At 51.1% G+C, this 17,836-nt stretch overlaps 7 protein-coding genes across 7 annotated transcripts; 4 read left to right on the top strand and 3 right to left on the bottom strand.

The window, feature by feature from the left end:
* Nucleotides 1–2,455: 2,455 nt before the first annotated feature.
* On the bottom strand, nucleotides 2,456–3,422 carry BDW74DRAFT_185273 (aromatic alcohol reductase; the record flags this gene model as incomplete). Its single annotated transcript, XM_073731016.1, has 2 exons — nucleotides 3,383–3,422; nucleotides 2,456–3,334 (listed from the first exon to the last, which is right to left on the bottom strand). Exons 1-2 carry the CDS (start codon nucleotides 3,413–3,415, stop codon nucleotides 2,456–2,458), a joined length of 912 nt encoding a protein of 303 aa, XP_073583952.1. The 5' UTR covers nucleotides 3,416–3,422.
* A 519-nt stretch (nucleotides 3,423–3,941) lies between these two features.
* BDW74DRAFT_178230 (uncharacterized protein) lies at nucleotides 3,942–6,529 on the top strand (the record flags this gene model as incomplete). The annotated part of the gene is made up of 4 exons (XM_073729151.1): nucleotides 3,942–4,373; nucleotides 4,435–4,584; nucleotides 4,639–4,946; nucleotides 5,944–6,529. 4 exons carry the CDS (start codon nucleotides 3,942–3,944, stop codon nucleotides 6,527–6,529), a joined length of 1,476 nt encoding a protein of 491 aa, XP_073583953.1.
* Nucleotides 6,530–6,799: 270 nt separating this feature from the next.
* On the bottom strand, nucleotides 6,800–7,723 carry BDW74DRAFT_178231 (DUF4188 domain-containing protein; the record flags this gene model as incomplete). Its single annotated transcript, XM_073729152.1, has 1 exon — nucleotides 6,800–7,723. The coding sequence occupies one exon, from the start codon at nucleotides 7,721–7,723 to the stop codon at nucleotides 6,800–6,802; it is 924 nt and encodes a 307-aa protein (XP_073583954.1).
* A 1,808-nt stretch (nucleotides 7,724–9,531) lies between these two features.
* BDW74DRAFT_153267 (Zn(II)2Cys6 transcription factor) lies at nucleotides 9,532–11,471 on the bottom strand. The gene is made up of 2 exons (XM_073724489.1): nucleotides 11,292–11,471; nucleotides 9,532–11,240 (listed from the first exon to the last, which is right to left on the bottom strand). The coding sequence occupies exons 1-2, from the start codon at nucleotides 11,339–11,341 to the stop codon at nucleotides 9,650–9,652; spliced, it is 1,641 nt and encodes a 546-aa protein (XP_073583955.1). The 5' UTR covers nucleotides 11,342–11,471; the 3' UTR covers nucleotides 9,532–9,649.
* Nucleotides 11,472–11,873: 402 nt separating this feature from the next.
* Nucleotides 11,874–13,912, top strand: BDW74DRAFT_185281 (uncharacterized protein; the record flags this gene model as incomplete). The annotated part of the gene is made up of 7 exons (XM_073731017.1): nucleotides 11,874–12,050; nucleotides 12,132–12,230; nucleotides 12,271–12,293; nucleotides 12,346–12,615; nucleotides 12,674–13,196; nucleotides 13,252–13,306; nucleotides 13,367–13,912. The coding sequence occupies 7 exons, from the start codon at nucleotides 11,874–11,876 to the stop codon at nucleotides 13,876–13,878; spliced, it is 1,659 nt and encodes a 552-aa protein (XP_073583956.1). The 3' UTR covers nucleotides 13,879–13,912.
* A 214-nt stretch (nucleotides 13,913–14,126) lies between these two features.
* Nucleotides 14,127–14,978, top strand: BDW74DRAFT_153271 (uncharacterized protein). Its single transcript, XM_073724490.1, has one exon. The coding sequence runs from the start codon at nucleotides 14,420–14,422 to the stop codon at nucleotides 14,954–14,956; it is 537 nt and encodes a 178-aa protein (XP_073583957.1). The 5' UTR covers nucleotides 14,127–14,419; the 3' UTR covers nucleotides 14,957–14,978.
* A 1,514-nt stretch (nucleotides 14,979–16,492) lies between these two features.
* Nucleotides 16,493–16,981, top strand: BDW74DRAFT_178234 (nucleoside deaminase; the record flags this gene model as incomplete). The annotated part of the gene is made up of 1 exon (XM_073729153.1): nucleotides 16,493–16,981. One exon carries the CDS (start codon nucleotides 16,493–16,495, stop codon nucleotides 16,979–16,981), a length of 489 nt encoding a protein of 162 aa, XP_073583958.1.
* Nucleotides 16,982–17,836: the final 855 nt, after the last annotated feature.

Here is a 17,836-nt window from a genome sequence, read left to right on the forward strand (position 1 = left end):
TCAACAAATCAGACGCCAGTCGAAGAAGCAGACACAGAGGATGCAGGATCGCGGGATTTGTATCGGTATCTAGATCCACAAGGCCGGACATCCCCCGTTACGGACTCGGCACGACGAGCATTGCTTGATTCAGCTGTGCGATTAGCAAGACAGCATTCATTGCTCGATCCATGGGTGAAAACGTTCGACGCGACACTCGCGCAGGGCACGAACCTCTATAAGCCTGGGATGTATCCATCTGCTGAATTTATCTTATCACATGGTTGAAAGTAGGTTGTTTTGTTCATACTTGGGATGATGACGGAGACCTAAAGGCTCGCCCAGGACCTTCAAAGAGTGCCTCGGTAACCTACCAGTTTGAAGGTAGTTCGAGTGTGACTGGGCAGGAGTTACAGTACATGGCATGTGCCTTAATAGACTGCTCCGTGCACGGTCAACTGCGAATTCGATATCTTCTAATAGTCAACTGGGCCGCCTGTTGTTACCTTATAGCATTGGAGCATACGATCAAGGAAGTCGTGATGAGAGAGCAGGTTCGCTGTTCCAGCAAGCGGTACTGTGAGAATGTCCTTACGGCGCTTGCATGCCTGGATCTAAGGTCCGCCCGGAAATGTCCTTACTACTGGCGCTTGAGGCTGCGGTAAGCCCTCTCTGTCCTCGCCCCTAATGTCTCCATGTGCCTTACTCCAGGATAGGTTATGTGCCTTCAAGCAATCGGCGACATGCGAAGATGCTGGCAAGTCAACACAGTAGCCTGCCGTCTCATTGCTGCTCTTGATCGACAAACAGCACCCGAACCCACGAACGATAGCCTGCAATTCAGTGCCACTGCCTTCTCCCTGACGGGAATCAAGTGCTACGTCTTCGACAAGGCGCTATCGGCCAACATTTACCAACCCCCATCTCGAATCGATTTTCAACTCCACGAAAACGCGTAGGATCCTAGAAAGACATCTCATGTCGTCCTGGGCATCATGCTGGACATTGCCCGCGTCATGCACACCATGATCCGAGAAGCACGTAAATGGGCTGATGTCTGCCCAACTACAGTCCACGACCTCAATGAAATCATGGCACTGAGGCCACAAATGAATAGAATCAGGGATAGGATTGAAGAGGTACACCCCCTTTTCCTCGCTCTTATCCCAACGAGAGGAATTACCCGGACGAACCACTACGCAACACCGCCATCCCGCATTCCACAGCAATGAAGAATTCCTCCTATTTGAGTGGCAAAGTGTCCAGTTCGCTTTCCTCTCCACAATGCTTTCTATTACCCGCCTACGCGCCGGCGTTGTACCTGAAGCACGCCAGGAATGTGTCATGCTGGCCAGAGTTTTTCTCTCAACGCTAAGGACCATGCTACAGCAAGCTGGTTCTTGCAAGAACTTGGATCTATATTCCATTGCACTGCCATGGTATATCTTTACAACCAGTCACCCACGCAGAAATGCACGTACTAACCGTGGTCTTCTATACTAGGGTCGTCCCCCTTTTCACCCTCCGCCCAGTTTACCTCCTCTTCAACCACATCGTCAACGTCGCCGATCCCGTCGACGTTGAGCTCCTCCAGGACATCACAAGCCTCCTCAAAAATCTCGCGGAAGGAAACATGGCAATCATGAGCTTAGCCCGTCTCTGCACAGCCCTGACAGACATGTACACCCGCTCCAGGGAACAAGAGCATCAACGAAAACTGCTAATCCGTCACCAAAATCCCCCAGATGCTGAAACTGTCAGAGACGAGACTATGATAGAAACGAATACGGTCGTTATCCAAGTATCATTTCAACTACGAGGCCGTGGTCGTCGCGAACATCTATACACCGTCCCATCCCACAACCACTCCCCGTGTCAGCATCGAGTTATACTTATGACACTCGAAGTGAGACAGTGAGTGCTAGTACGGCTGGCGGAGTCGGGAGTGAGGTTCCTGCAAGCTTGCGCAGTCATTTACAGGCCACATCGGATGGGTTATTCCAGGAACGGCTGTCCACGTCGGCGCCTGTGAATGGGTTCTTGGATCCGGATTTGAATAGCGATATGACGTTTGACTCGGTGATATTGTGGAATCCGGCGCCGGCGGAATTGTTGCAGTTTGATGTTACATCTGGAAATGGAGTTTGATTGTATTTGTGGCATGTGATGTCTGGACCAATAGTTCGAAGTCCTGCCTCATCTGTGGGGCGGGAATGGTGGTTATGTTGATGTGTTTGACCCGGTCGAGAGATCTCTATAAGTAGGAGACCTTCTATGGCCATTGACATCTCGTTATCAAATACGGTCAGAGATACCCCTAGACTTGTAAGGGGATTTCAGTTGAGGGCGGAAACTCCAAGCTGCAACGAATGCATTCCTTCTAGCAGTGCGACTTGAGGTTCTAGTGCACAGTCCACCATTACCATTACGGCGTCGAGGAACGAAAGTATCTATCAGATGGAATACACTAAGAGAACTAGTAATTTCTCTGATATCTGTTCACCAGTGCTAATCCAAACGCTTCAACCTCCTCTCTACCCATAACCTCCAAGCCCAAAAGATCATTATCCAGATCCTCCTTTCTATACGCAGCATAAAACTCCCCACTAAACAACGCCGCAACAAACATTCCAGGCAGAAGCGCTGGATCAAACCCCTCCTGCATCTTAGCAAGAGCACCATCCAACTGTTCCTGCGCGTTAACATGCACTTCAGTCCACCCCTCCGGGCCAATCCACTTCCTTGCCAGATCATAAACCTCGCGCTGCGTAAGCACAGCATCATGAGCACGCACAACCCGGTTCTTCGTCTCCTCTGGCCTCTGTATCGCCCGAACAATAGCCCGAGCTACAGTTTCCGCGCGACTGACACTAAACCCATGCCGACCGTCATCATAAAGCCTGACAGCGCGATTCGTGAAGTCCACAGCGACCGGCATTGTAAATACCCGGTCTAGAAACGCGCCGGTGGCGAAAATTGTATGTTCGATCTGGCTTTCCCGCTCGCGGAGATAGTTTTGGATGCCGACCGCGGCCGCGTTGAAGGGGAGCTTTTGCGCCGCAGGGTCGGAGGATATGGCGCCGTAGTCGGCTGGGATAAAGCGCTTTACGCCAACGGCGATGCTAGCGTCAATAGCGGGCTTTTGGAGAGGGATTGCGGTTGGTGTTAGGGTTGAGATTACGATGTCGTGGCCTGCGAGGGCGGATTCTAGAGAGTCGGTTGAGGAGTAGTCGACTTGTTTGAGAGTGACGTTTGGTTGGAGGGTGGTATTTGTTGGATTGGCACGGGTGAGGATAGTGACGGTAAAGTTGGCTTCGAGGAGTTCGTCTAGAAGGAGTGTTCCTAGGGTGCCCTTCTGCTTGGTGTGAGTTATGGGTAAGGTAAGGGTAGGGGAAGGACTTACCCCGAGAAGAGCGACTTTCTGAAACCTAGTCATGTTGAGAGCGTTTTTGGCTGGATAGCTCAATGGGTTGGCTATTTTCACAAATATTTCCGGTGGGAAGAGGTGCATTATATAGACAGTTTCCTAGACAAATGACGCGGACAAGCCTCATAGATCCATGTTTGGATATGCGCATCAGCGCAGGTGAAACTATACCCGAACAGGAAAGTTACTCGTGGATTAGCGTCTTTTAGGTCTGAAATGTCTTGTCAACCAATAGCATTTCAGATTGTCCAAACTCGATCTCAAGTCTAGTGGGTGGGGTCGCTGACAGCCATGCCCAGATATAAGCTAAACGACGAGCCTCTTGACCTTTTCTGCCCTTCAGTTACGCATACGAATATGGCCAGCCGTAATCGAGGAAGTCCAGGCTGCAAGCACTGCCGCCGCCGACGAATTAAGGTAGGTTCACATTCTCCCGTCTGTCTTAAACTAATGCCACTAACAGCCCCAGTGCAATCAACTCCGCCCGCGATGTTCACAATGCGCAAGAGCAGGCTTATCCTGCTCAGGTTATAGAATGCCGCTAGACCTCCTCTTTCAGAACGAGACCGCAAAAATAGCGCGTATAGTCTGCCAAGATAAATCAATCGCATCCGCCGACCACAGCGTCTTCCCTCCACCGCCATCACCATCACCTTCTTTAATCAGCCCGACTGTCGAAGTGGAAGATATGGCCTGGAAATATTACCTCTTGAACTTTAATATCACACGGAACAAGCCCGACTGTTTCCACGGGGCGTATCTAGCGGGCTCGTCAACGGGAATGGCGAGCGTGACATCTGTCGGGTTGGCGGCGCTTGCTTTCGTCCGTCAGGACCCGCATATGATGCAGCTAGCGAGGAGAAAGTATTCCGCGGCGTTGAAGCTTATGGCCCAGGCTATGCATGACCCACAGGAGCTGTTGAACGGGGCGACAACGACGGCAAGCTTTAATTTGTCAATATTTGAGGTAAGTTCTTAAGCACCGGAAGCTTGTTGCTGCACAGAACGCAGTGGCTTACCAGTTCTAGATGATGACATCTCAGGGTCCGGATGCGGCGTACTCATGGCTCCGGCATATTCATGGCACAGCTGCCCTAATGCGTGTCGAGCTTATACCGAGTCATGAGTCTGTTTTCGGTACGAGCCTTACAGGGCGCTTGCAAATTCTGTTTACTGTTGTATGTATACTCTGCACTCTTCGATTAGACAGTGGCCTAACTAACAATGGCAAGGCAATGGGGTGTCTTATCAGCGAGCAGCTCGTTCCTCCACATGTAGTCAGATTCGCCACCTCGCTTACACTGCCAGCTATGTCTGCCGACGTCTCGCTTGTTATTGAGCTGTTCATTCTTCTAAGCGATGTTATAAACCTATACCTCGAAGCGAAGATGTTCCGGTCTGGCGATCAACGTCCCACGGACATAACCGCAGCATTGAATAAACTCAGCGCAGACCTCCTCAACTGGGAAAGTCGACTCCCACCCCTTTGGACAAGCGCCCCTTACGACGAAGCTAGCAACTGGGTTTCCAGACTCTTGGGGTATTATCGGTTGTGCCGGGTCTTGACACATAGGGTCATGCTCGACTATACCCACATATCACTGCACCAAGAAAAAGTTTCACGTCAGGTCCTGGAAGACATGTGCAGGGAAATATGTTTAAGTGTTCCCTCCATGCTCCAGAGCTGCTTTGAGCCCTGTTTCAGTCTTACGTCGGATGTTATTTTCCTGGTTACAATTCTGCAAGCGTTATCAAGGGTCACAAACAGTAAGGGTGTTGTAGAAGATTGGGCTGGGCCGGCGGATAAGGTGTTAGGGCCGGGGTTTGTTTCCTTGAGGACGTTTGTGAATAGGCAGTTATGTTAATACTAGGAGTGCCTAATCTGAAAGACTGGATCACTTTTTGTTTTCGAGAGTGTGAGAAGGAAGCCTTTCTCTCCACACTGATGAATAACGTTTCTACCCGCATGACAACTCTCCGACTGACCCGCCGAGGCTGACGCCTGCTGGATACAAATTTCTAGACCTACAGTTCATTCGATCTTAAGTTGACTTCATCATCCAAATGCGAATTACGCGGGCTGAAACTAATCCATCGCGCCTTGATTACTCAAGCGTCAGACTATGGGGACTGCTTTGACAACCATGGTGAGCTGAATGCTCCGCTCAGATGTACGCTCATGCCATGGTCTGGCGGCCTAAGAATCCATCCCCCCATCTGGGTGTGGAGATGGATTAGATGGAGTTGTAGCGACCATTACAATTCTCTTTTATTATCAGAATATGAGCCCGACCAACCTGAATTTGATGACATGGAAATTTTCCGAAAGAGACGGTAGGCATCGATGAATAACCCCATAGCTCAGGTGGCTCTTCAGAACGTTTCATCCCAGCCCGATCACCCCAGCCTTACGTTTGGAGCCAGGAAAAATACATCCATATAATTAGCTTAATGTCGAAGAATCAGCCTGAGTTGCAGGATTAGCCCCCAAGTCTACCGGCAGGCATAGGATCAAGCTTGGGCTTGCTAGCTGTCAGCGGCACAGAGGTACTCGGTCCTGGAGCAGTGTCTAGGGCCTTCCCCAGTCTCGAGACCCTCGGACCCGAACCCTTGCTTCGGCCTCCAAGCGCACGTGTTGTTTTCGACAGCTCAAGAAGAAATGATACCCTGTCAGCTCGCTTCCTCGGCCCCTGCGGGATGAACACCGCGCCCGTCCGCAACCGTGCTACCGAACTCAATGTTGTCGTCAAGGGCCGCCTGGTGACAAACTCCGTCCTTGAGAACGGCGCCGCGCCTATCGAGAACACGATGCCCCTCTACCAGATGGCTGTCTTCCCTCAGGGCGCGATCCACCAGGAATTTAACTCTAACTGCGAGGACACTGTCTTTGTTGCAGGCTTCAACAACGCCGACCCTGGTGTCTCACAGGTTGCGCGGAGCTTCTTCTCCTTGCGCAAGGATGTTGTTCAGGCTACTCTCGGTGGGATCCACACGCTCAACGGCCAGGACCTTGAGAGCTTCCGCGAGATGATCCCCGCCAACATTGTGCTCGGTATCGAGGCTTGTTTGGCCAAGTGTGGGCTGTCCAAGAATGCGAAGAGGGATGTTAGCGAGCTGCTCTGATTTGCCTATTGCTTCGATTCTGCTGTCTTTTCTTTCTGACTTGTTTGATTCTTATGGCATGGTGGCATTAGCGATGTGATGCATGATAGATGTGCAGCCTTTGTCTTTATCTTTATATCAATGTTTGGTTTTCTGTTTGATAGATTGAAGAACTGTGATAGTAATGATAAAGTTGGCTTTTCGCTTCATGTCTTTCTTCTTTCACTCTTGTAAAACACCCGTTCGCAACTATGTCAGCGACTATAGCAACAATAGGATTGCACTTAACCATCAATCAACAAAAGTCTGATCATAAAGCTCTCCCTGTATCTCCTCCGCCTCCTCCAACCACTTCATCTGCAACCTCTTCGACGCAGACCTCAACACTCCACCCCTAGCATCAACCGCACTCCTCACAAGCCCCGTAATACCCCCTTGCCTCACTCCCTCTTTCTCCCCCTCTCTCACCGGAAACCAAGTATCCCCCATCCCCGTAGGCGCGGAATTAATATAAATATTCTCCCACGCACCCTTCGGCACCACATAAGTCTCATGAAAAATGGCAATATGTGGATGGTCTTTCACAATGCGCGCCCACCACGCCAACCCCTTCATATGGATCTCGTCATGCGCGAATCGATGCAGCGACTCATAGTCCCGTAGGTAGAAGAGGAACATTGATTCATTCCCGGCAGCATCTTCAACCTTTATGTATTGAGAGAGCCCTAGAACACCATATCTCTCGATATCACCCGTCATGATGTCGACCATTTCCTTGACTTGTTTTGTGAGCTCGAGCATGCCGGGGGCGAGGATGCCGAGGGGATGATTGCTGCGTGCGCCGAGGTGGAAGACGACGATTGATTCGGCTGCTGGGGTGGCGGTGAATTCGCCGTTGGACTGGGGGTATTGGCCGGAGACTTTTGTGCGCAGGACGTCGCTCATGTATCTGTTGTGGGTGATGTTGAAGGTCATGAGGAGGTGATCGAGTACTCGGTAGAGGACTATTGATGCTGTTGGGAACAGGGTGACGAGTCCGAAGAGGCGGATGGCTAGGCCTTGGAGTACGGCACCGATGAGAAGCCAGGTGGAGAGGGTCATGGTCTCTCGGATCATGGCGGAGATAGATGGAGGTTTTATTGGGATGCGGACTGGACTCTTCGAGCCTTTACCCGGAAGCGTTTGTGGCGGAAGGAGGGGTTTGAAGTTCGACATGGTGAATGTGTACAAGACGGGTTGTGTAGTATAAATCCAAACTGTGGGCAAGTACGGAGAGCGCAGGGCTTGCCTGTGCTTTATACTGCCGAGCATGGCAAAAGCTTGTCATAATCTTATGTGAAGGCGAGAAAGATCCCATGAATTTGGCGATACCACCTATTAGATGGCAGCAAGCGATCGGCAAGACCCCAGGACCAGTTGGTGGGTCCGCGATGTCAAAAATAAACTTACGCGGCTTGGCCAATCAGCGCTCTTGTTCATCATCTCTCTCTTCCGGAATACTTCTAGGCATTTCCGAGGGATATACCTCTATAACCCTGAAATACCCCACGTTTAGAAATCATAAATTCGAAGTTATTGAGTCCTCCGAGAAGCCATGTTCATACCATACCACATATCTGATCGCGACAGAAGAAGAACTCGTCGAGTAATCAACACTTTTGTGGCGGCGAAAGCCGTCCAGAGACGGCGGAGCATAACGCCTCCAGGCTATAACGCGGAGTTCATTGCGCATTGGTTGGATACAACCCACGATCAAGCATGGCATCGATCGGAAAAGCTGAGATACAATGGCGGACTGGGAATGAGTTCAATTGCACGAGCCGGTGGCAATATCGCCCGAACAGGCCATATCCAGCGCAGCCTAGACGAGCCACTTGGATCATGGGCGCTGTCGTATTGTGTGTTGCCACCTCATATCTTCTATAGGTCTTGCTAATGACCATATCATCACCAGATTTTGACGTGATTTGTCAAACTGACTCCCTGGTACTAGGCCACGACCCTGCGAGCGCCGAAGTATACGCGTCCACTCTGCTTTCCTGGTCGGCACATTACGAAGTGGTCCAGTATGGCCTAATTGGGTTTGCTTTGTGTTGCTTGATGCATCAGTACCCGTCTGATGCAGTCCATAGAGCGTCTCTATATTACCGCAAGAGAGTTCTAGATCATTTGCACGAAAGGCTGTCTTCTCGCGTTGTCGATGACGTGCTCATCTATGCGTTGTCCCTTTTAATCCCGATTGACGACTATCTTGAGAATACCGAGTACAGCAGAGCGCACGCTATGGGCCTTCGTGCAACCATACATGCAATAGGTGGCTACGACTGTATCGGACAGTCGGCACCAGCTATGAGTGAGGCCGTGAAATTTTCGGCTCTTATGGCTCGCAGCCTCTTATTGTGGCACGAACCCATATTTTCTGTTGGCTATTCACCTAATCACGGCCTGGGACCGAGCTTCACATTGCATGCAAACCCACATCTAAATCTCCCGCCGGGCTTTATAGACCTCATTCAAGCACATTATCTGTCACCGAGCATGATTGCGGTCCTTGGTTCCTTCTCCTGCTGGCGGCAGAAATACGTCCACCACTGCCACCGCAGTGAAACCCCAATGTGGCGCCCTTCAATCCCCACCTCATTATTGACCGAGATTGATAATTGCGTGTTTATCGGCCTCTCCTGTCTTGCAAGCGACAGCAGCGCCATGGCCCACCACCCGGCATCTAGAATGTACAGACAGACAAACAGGCGCGCAGAGATGCTTCTTACCTTCTTATGCAGGGATTCTTGGCGAGTACAAGCCGATCGATCCCTAGCTGACTGCCTGATATGGCTCTTTGTTGTGATCTGTACCGCGCCGGATCCTGAGGTTCCGCCACAGCGCGTGCAGAAGCAGATTTTGAGAAGGCTACTCTATCCCCTAATTCCTGATTGCGGCTTGTGGCGCTGGGAAGATATCAGAAAGATATTGCGTCGCTTCTTCTACGACGAGAACCTTGCACAAACATGGGAAAAGACATGGAATGTATATATATAATTCGCTTCAATCAAGATCATCGCTAAGCATTCAGAATCACACATGTACATGGGATAGATCAATAGACTCAGACCACAGCAAAGCACACAAATGAATCAACCACTATGAAGCCGGAGCGGAAGTGGCAGCCCGAAACGCCCGAATACACGACCAGCTCGCCATCCCCTTCACCGGCCCAACCGCATCCAGCGGATCCCACTCCCCCTCCTCCTCCTCATCCGGCACCCAATCGAGGCGTTTCGTTCGAAGCAACATCTTTATCTTTTCCCGTCGGATCTTTGTTAATTTCTCCAGCATGGCATGGGCCGAGATCGGCTCCCCTTTTACAACGAACGTTGACTCCCCGAATCCACGCTCGGAAGCACACTGCGCGAGAAGATCCAGCCGCAGCGCCTCTTCAGCCAACGAAGCCAACCAGTTTGAGTCAAACGGCCCCTCGCGGTGCGGCCAGGATCTTAGCAACCCGATCGCACGCCACCGAGTACCGCAATCGACGCAGAGGATGGCGGCCAGATACAGCGGGGGGAGAACGCCTGCCTCCACGGTGAAGGACGGCCGCTCAGGGAACTTTTCCATGATTTGTTCTGTGAGGGTGCACACTTTCTTGAGATCCGCAGTGTAGTGTGCTAGGGCGGCGTAGTTCTTGCCTAGCAGGCAGGACTGTAGACATACGGGGAGGCTGACGAGGTGGAGGTTTATGATATCTGCTCCGCGCTGCTCTTTAGGGGTTAAGGTTTCGTAGGCGCTGGTGTAGAACTGTTGGAAGGACTGGGCAAATTCGTTCATTTGCCACCAGACTTCATGCTGTCGAGCTTGGAGTGTAACATAGTGTTCCATAACTTGCTCCTCTGTCATACCCATGCACGGGGCGCTGAACTTATAAGAGACGCCTAGGAGGGCGTTGAAGGCGATTCGTGCTTCGGCGAGCGTGGAAAAGGGTTCGGGAGCTGAGGGTAATGGCATGCGGTCGTTGACGCGGAGGATGGGAAAGGTGCGATCGTAGTGTGCGGCGAGGATGTCTAAATGAGCAAACGCCGCGATGATGCACTCTTTATCTAGAGTCTGGCATAAGGAAGGTTCCACCCCCGAGGTGGTTGGGAGGTCTTTGACGATGCGGAGGCCGCTGCGAAGATGAGCAAAAGCATTTTCATACAGGCCACGCAGGAGGTCTGCAAGCACAAATAGCAAGCAACAGACCAGAATTACCTCACGGAGACGTGGATCTTGCGAGGTACGGCGCTGGTTTAAAAGGTTGATCGAACGGGCGAGTTGATCTTGTGCGAACTGATGCCAGGGGTTCTGTGACCTATTGACAGGTGTTGCCAGTGGCATGCCGTTTGCCTCAGAGTTGTGATGAATCGCGCTGAGGGCGACAATAGCATGATAGACAGGGGGCTCAGAGCGGCTTAGCTGGAGAACAAGCTTTTGCCAGAGTGTCGAGTCAAAGAACTCTAGTAGCGTGGGAACAGTGTGGAATTGGAAATACGAAATGCAGCGCCGCTCGTCAGAGGTCATTGGCCAGTCATGCCCGACAACCAGCCCACTGGCGCTAATATATGAATTCGTGGTACGCTTCAGCAGTGTCTTTAGCTTTGGAGGTAGTCTTTGAGCGTCATATCCATCGCACTGTCGGCCAGACGATGAGCAGTTGCGACATGCGACGGGGGTTTCATCGCACTTGATGTGGCGTGCACTGTACACAGGTCAGCGGAAGTATGGCCAGGCTTACAGGAAGGAGACTTACCGGCATGTTCGACATCCTGTCCTGGACCGTTTTCGAGTAGCGGCTCTCATTCTCAAAGGCTCTTCCCCTTGACGATAATGCAGGTGAGCTGAGGGCTGAGGTCACCTCTCAGGTTACCAATCTTAACTAACGGTAATAAGCGATTACTCATCGATACAGCCACAGTCCCACTTGGGTATGCCATGTGATTGGCTCTCTCGCCAAAGTCTCAAACAATATCAAAAGATCCGGGCTATTCGGCTACATAAAAGTGCCTTCACTTTGATGAGGTGGAGCAGCTAATCCTTTCTGGATTGATGATTATCATATACTTCATATGATCTTGCGCTACATACTTATCTATCAACCTAACAATAGCAGCACTCCCTCATGTCTCAGGTATGGTTGCGATGAAAGATATATTTGCTGATATTGATCATTGTATACGATTGGTCAGGCATACATCTCCCTTTTTTGATTACTATTACTCCCTATCCCAACACTCGAGTCGTGCCACCACGACAGGTATAAAATGTCAGAACTCATTCTTGGCCTCGGAATCTTCAGAAGGGGCAGCCTTTTCACTTCACTGCTTCAAGCAAGATGCCAGTATCTACCTTCAAGAGCGTGGATGGCGACTTCTGGCGACCATCCGCCGAATCGCTTGAATTGGCCCAAGTGCCTATCTTGTCTTCAACGCACAGCAGAGCCAACCCCGACGATACCATCAGAGCCAACTACCAACAGGCCAAGGCCATCTGCCAGGCACACGGTAGGAGTGTCTGACCCAGCAGCTGGCCCGAAAGCTAATAAAATATACCCAGGATTAACTGTCGAAGATGTTGTCACCTTGTCCCCCAGATTCTGGAAACTTTACGCCGACCCGATCAGCATCCGCATGGGGGGCGCCATGATCCTAATTGGATCCCAGTACAATCTCGTTGTGGGCACTATCGCCCCGTATGCCAAGCGACAACCGTATCTTATTCCGCTGCTTCAGCGTCTCATGGCGTTTGACGTTTCGTTAGTATTCACTCACAATCTTGACGCCTCTAGGCTAACAACATTTAAACAGCGGAATCTACATGCTCACAGAGCTCGGCCACGGTCTTGACGCGAGGAACATCCAAACAGTTGCCACGGTGCTCCCTAGCGGCGGATTCGATCTGCATACACCCACACCAGATGCCGCAAAGTCGATGCCAGTGGCTACACCGATCAGTGGAATCGAGAAAATTGCTATCGTGTTCGCTCGGCTGCAAATCGACGGCACAGACCACGGAATTCGCGGATTTATCGTTCAACTCAATGATGGAAAGCACATGGCACCTAGAATAACAGCCAAGTAAGAGACCTCTCCGTCGTTTCCCTCAAAAACAGTCACTGATACCCATTTTTCCCAGGCTCCTCCCAAACCGCGCCGGATCCAGCTACCTCGACCACGCCATAACCACCTTCAACCACGTCCAGCTCCCGAAAACCGCGCTTCTCGGCGAGGCCATCCACCCCGCAGGCACAGATCCCGAATACTTCTCAAACCTTATCTGGCGTTGCACCATCGGCACTCTCTCCCTATCTATGTGCGCAATTCCAGCTCTGAAATCAAGTGCCTGGATAGCCGGTTCGTACGCCCTAAAACGCAAGGTCGGAGAAACTGCAACACGGAAGGGAACGCCAATCATTCAATTCCGCACGCAGCAACTTCCAATTTTCCATACTATCGCACAGGGTTCAGTGTTGACCGAGTACGCGGCATGGTCCATTGGGCGATTCATGGATACTAGAGTGGACAATAGGCTCAGACATGCGTATGCGATTTTGTTCAAGACTATTGCATCGGCGGAGAGTCTCAATTCAGCGCGGATTCTCAGCCAGGAAGTTGGGTGGAGGGGGCTGTTTGAGGATAATATACTTACTCGGATTGAGGTATGTTGAGGTCTTTTTTCCCTGAGTGTTAACATACTAAGCAGTCGCGTTAAAGCTCGAGTCGAGGGGAAACAAGATCGCAGAGGGGGACATTACGGTGCTTTGCATTCGTACGTCACCTCCACACTCCTTCAGTTCCCATCTTGATACTAACATATATCTTCTATCAGGTCTCACATCCGATATCCTGCGCGGTAAAGTTTCCATCCCACCACCCCTCGACCCAACAACTCTTCTCTCCCAACATGAGGCCATCCTCCTTCGTGAAGCCGCCTCTCTCCTACAAGAATGCGGGAATGATTTCCGCAGCCCCATGAGCAACAGATACATTCTTCCACTCTGCCAAACGCTCGTGGAGGCGATCGGTCACCGAATGGCATACGAGGCTGCTCGAGCTGCCAACGTTGATGCGGCTCTTCTCCGGCTATACGAGGCTGGCGCTGTGAAGAGTGATCTTGCTACATATGTTGAGCATGGTCTTGTGACCCGGAGGGAGATGGATGTCATTGAGGATCAGTGTGTTGAGCTGCTGCTGCCGAGGTTGGAGGCGTTGCTTCAAGATTTAGATGTTGGGGTTTATTGTAGAGCTCCAATGCTGTCGGAAGAGTGGTGGGAGGAATGGTTGGGGTCATTGGAGACGTTTGAAGGCGAGGAGATACCGGTTGATAAGGAGGTATTTTGATACTATCATGTTTCGATGTATTAATAGGTTTTCAAACTTGGCGAGTTTTGATCTTACTGCTCAGAAGATTTCTTTCAACCGTAGCATTGACCATGCCTCCGGGCTCTTCCAGCTGGCTTTCCAATAGGTAACTGATGGCCTTGCCAAGGATCCAAGATGCGGGCGGCTTCCTTGGCTATTTGGATTTTTCAAACCCCTGAATGAACTGAATGAACAGCAACCAATCCCAGCATGATGGCTCGAGCTGCCCTGGATCAGCTCCCATTCGAGCTCTTCTACATGATCTTGGGCTATTTGGACGTTGACTGCAGCACGACTCTCTCCTGAACCCCCTGATGTTTATTTATGCTACAACGGCCGCCAGGTATCTGATCAACCCTCGTGGCACTCTCAGTCGCTTCAATCACGGTCAACACTGTGTCTTGTTTCTCGGAAACTGCGCGACAACGTTCGACCACTGCTGTATCATAGGTTTACGCCGGGATATGGTGATTCATGGCGCTCGGATGGCTATACCTGGAATGGCCGACTCACTTCCTTCATGCGAGCAGTAGCCCGACGACAAGACCTAGCCGCCTTTGTGAAGCGAATTTATAATCACCTGTATCTCTTGGAATCCTTCGACGCTACGCAGGAGCTGTGGGCCCGACACTACGCTAACCCCTCCGAACACCCTCGTCGACAGAGGACGGCTGATCGTCCTCATCCACGTCTATGCATTGCGGAGCATGAGGCTCAGGATGCGCTCCAAGAAGTTGCATGTACATTGGAGCTTGAATCAATAAAACAACTCTCCGCACGAGATCTGGTCACTCTTCTGCTTGCAGAGCTACCAAACCCAGAACATTGCAGCCTCCACCTGGGACCATATTATCTAATGAAAGAGGTTGTTTCTCCTGCAGGCCTCTCCAAGGCTGGGATTTTGCACCTCCCGCTCAAGACTCTCGACATCTCCTTACGGCCTCTTCATGATAATCTGGAGACTACATGTTGCACCTGGCTCTTTAGATTTGAACAGTCTGTAGGGGCTCTATTATCTGTGTACGCGTCTGGAAACACTCATTATCCATATGTGTGACTGCACTTCAACTGAATATCGCTTTCCTCCACTCCCTCGCCTCACATCCATCCGTTTCACCCGTGGCAGGCTTGGCGAGTCAGATCTCACCACGTAATCCCGGCCACGCACTGGTGGTAGAAAACCTGGGTGATATAGTGTATTGGGGTAACTGTACATCTGTCTCACTATACTGGGTAACCGCTCATCCCCAGATGGGATAAATCTAAGATTGAATTCATAGCTTAGAAAGTGTTTGATGATCGGTTTGAGTTACAGCCCGAAGCAAGAAGGTATACAATCTCGTCTATTAGAATCTCGTCTATTAGAATCTCGTCTATTAGAATCTCGTCTATCTTGACAGGCACTCCTGCTATCTTCTCACTTGCATCCCGTGCAACTGAGCTGTCCATCACTCGGCCACTCTTTTTTCAGCATATTCGACTGGGGACTTAGCATGACACAGAGAGGTGCAATAAGCCTCGGAAAGACGATGTCGAACTTCCACTCTGATGGGTCAATTGGTTGATGTGCAAGGGCCTGCGCTATATCTTCGATGACCCAATCTTGTATTTCTGGATGTATTGCAAGAAGGACAAAGGAAAATTTCAGTGTCTCTGACAACGTGCCCACTCCCGCGAAGAATAAGATAAAAATATTCCCTAGTACTTCTTCTTCTGACAGACTGGCTGCTCGTAGGTTTGCATGATCACCGTTCGCCAAATCGCCTTTACCTTCAAGCCCCATGGATCGGTCCAGGAAGGTAATCTAAAAGAGTCTGCGAGCCAACCTCTTCGTGGCGGAATTGTTTCAAAGCCTTCTTCTGCGTTTCAATTGTATTAATCCCGTCAACGCAAACCCAGCCAATCCGGTTATTGTGGCAAGGATCAAAGCGTGTGTCCAGGACACTTCAGAGAGACATGGGGCATTGCTGTATTGTTGCAGAGTCCGGCGGCGTAGCCCTATACTGCCAGGTCTCTTAGGCCTCTGGGCATTATCTATAACAAAGCCCACCAGCAGGTATAGCATGCAAGAAACCGAAAAAATGATAGGGAGCTCTTTTGTATTTCCTGTCATCATTGTCCTTTTGGAAAGGAAGACGCCAAATGAAATTATGGACGCCAGACACATCAGGCGTAGGCTGATGAAGTAATGAAAATGGTGAATCAGTGAGCGATTGAAAGTTCCTATCCGGCGAAGGAGTCAAGAACAACACCGAGTGCTAGCACAAACCAGACATCGGATGAGAGCCTGTCAGAAGATGGTAGTGGATCAGTAGCCGTTGCAAATAAGTTTTCAGTTCCAGCACTCGGCATATTTGTGAGACAGAAAAGAAAAGATAGAGGACCGCCGCCCAGCACAAGTAACCAGAACTGGACCATTCTCTCAATTTTTATGTCAAACAAACTCAAGATGGTACTCCAATACAATTTGTCATGCGGGGTTTTGTAACTAGTACCCTCAACGTTGTCCCGACCCCGCATCGAAACAGTCAACCCCCATTCCACTTATCATTCTCCTCACGCAGATTTGCGCCAAAAAGCGTCAAAGATAAGCATGATATCCCCAGCCGACATAATCCACCTCCGCTCCTGCGTTCGCCTCGCCCGCGAAGCCCTCAACGCAGGCGACTCCCCCTTCGGCTCCATCCTCGTCTCAGGAGACGGGGAAACCCTCAAAGAAGACCGCAACCAAGTCGTCACCAAGGCCGACGTAACCCGCCACCCAGAATTCACGCTTGTGCAATGGGCGCAAAAGAACTTGTCAGCTGAAGAGCGCGCCGCCGCCACGGTCTACACCTCGGGCGAGCACTGCCCGATGTGCGCGTCAGCGCATGCATTTGCGGGTATGGGACGGATTGTTTACGCGAGCTCGACTGCTCAGCTTGTTGCTTGGAGGGTGGAGTTTGGAGTCAAAGCAGGGCCGGTTGCGCCGCTGGCTATTAAGCAGGTTGCACCTGGGTTGCTCGTTGAAGGACCGGTGGCGGGGGTGGATGAGGAAGTGAAGGAGTTGCATCGATTGAAGCAACAAGGGGTGAATGTATGAGGATGGAACAGAGAAATGGTTTTCATACCTAGTATCCATGATTGTGAAGTATGATGTAAGGCAGCTCAATGTTCTTTTTCTGCAGTACCCGGTTTGCTTCTATGCGGCTGATCCCCTATCGCTTCTGTATGTATTACCTCGACAGTATAGTATTAAGGGGACGGCAAATACAAAAAAATAGAAGCTCGCTGCGCTTGTAAAAACAAAAACATACAACAGCTGGGATTCGCATGTGGTCACCCACCATACTACTAACCAGCCGGCGTGTGGCTTAAGTACGGCTGAGCGGACGGGAAGCCCTGTTCTCCACACCCTGTGGTCGTATGTACTGGCTGTTGTAAGACAACGATTGTTGTAGAGTGGCGCGTTGGTGATCACACGACACAAAGGGTCTCGCTTCTTCGACCTTGCCCCTATTACGTACAACCTTGTCGTGATCGTGGCGTGAGGGCTGGCCTCGTTGTCTCATAGGACCAGACCATCCTCGCTGATTCTCCCGTCTCCCCGTGGGCCACGCCAATCGAGACCGCGATCATACGAGAACCCGAACGGAACGCGGGAACAGGGTCGGGGTCGGGGTCGGGCACGCTGGCGTCACACAGGACCAGCGAATTCGTCGCAGACCCTGGCCAGCGACGTGCCGATCGAGCAGGTGTCCGATGATCCGGGCAGGGCTGCCGCTCGCGCGTGTGCGAAATCACCGGCGAGTCTCCGACTGCGAGCGAGTCCAAACCCGCTGTGTCGCGGACAGTTCGGACAACGGCCGTCCCGTTTCGAACTTTCGATATTAATGCAGCCTGCAGGACACGGGTGAACCTGAGGGTTTGTACGAGGTCGGGGTCGGAATCGGGGCGG

Source organism: Aspergillus multicolor, assembly GCF_047715735.1.
Source record: "Aspergillus multicolor strain CBS 133.54 unplaced genomic scaffold BDW74scaffold_12, whole genome shotgun sequence".
Classification (NCBI taxonomy): Eukaryota; Fungi; Ascomycota; class Eurotiomycetes; order Eurotiales; family Aspergillaceae; genus Aspergillus; species Aspergillus multicolor.

Excerpts from the sequence above, each read along its gene's own strand:
- BDW74DRAFT_153267 (XM_073724489.1), bottom strand. The coding sequence starts at position 11,341 with ATGAGAGCCGCTACTCGAAAACGGTCCAGGACAGGATGTCGAACATGC. Across the intron at positions 11,241-11,291 it reads ACAGGATGTCGAACATGCCG|TGCACGCCACATCAAGTGCG; the intron begins GTAAGTCTCCTT and ends ACCTGTGTACAG.
- BDW74DRAFT_153271 (XM_073724490.1), top strand. The coding sequence starts at position 14,420 with ATGCGAGCAGTAGCCCGACGACAAGACCTAGCCGCCTTTGTGAAGCGA.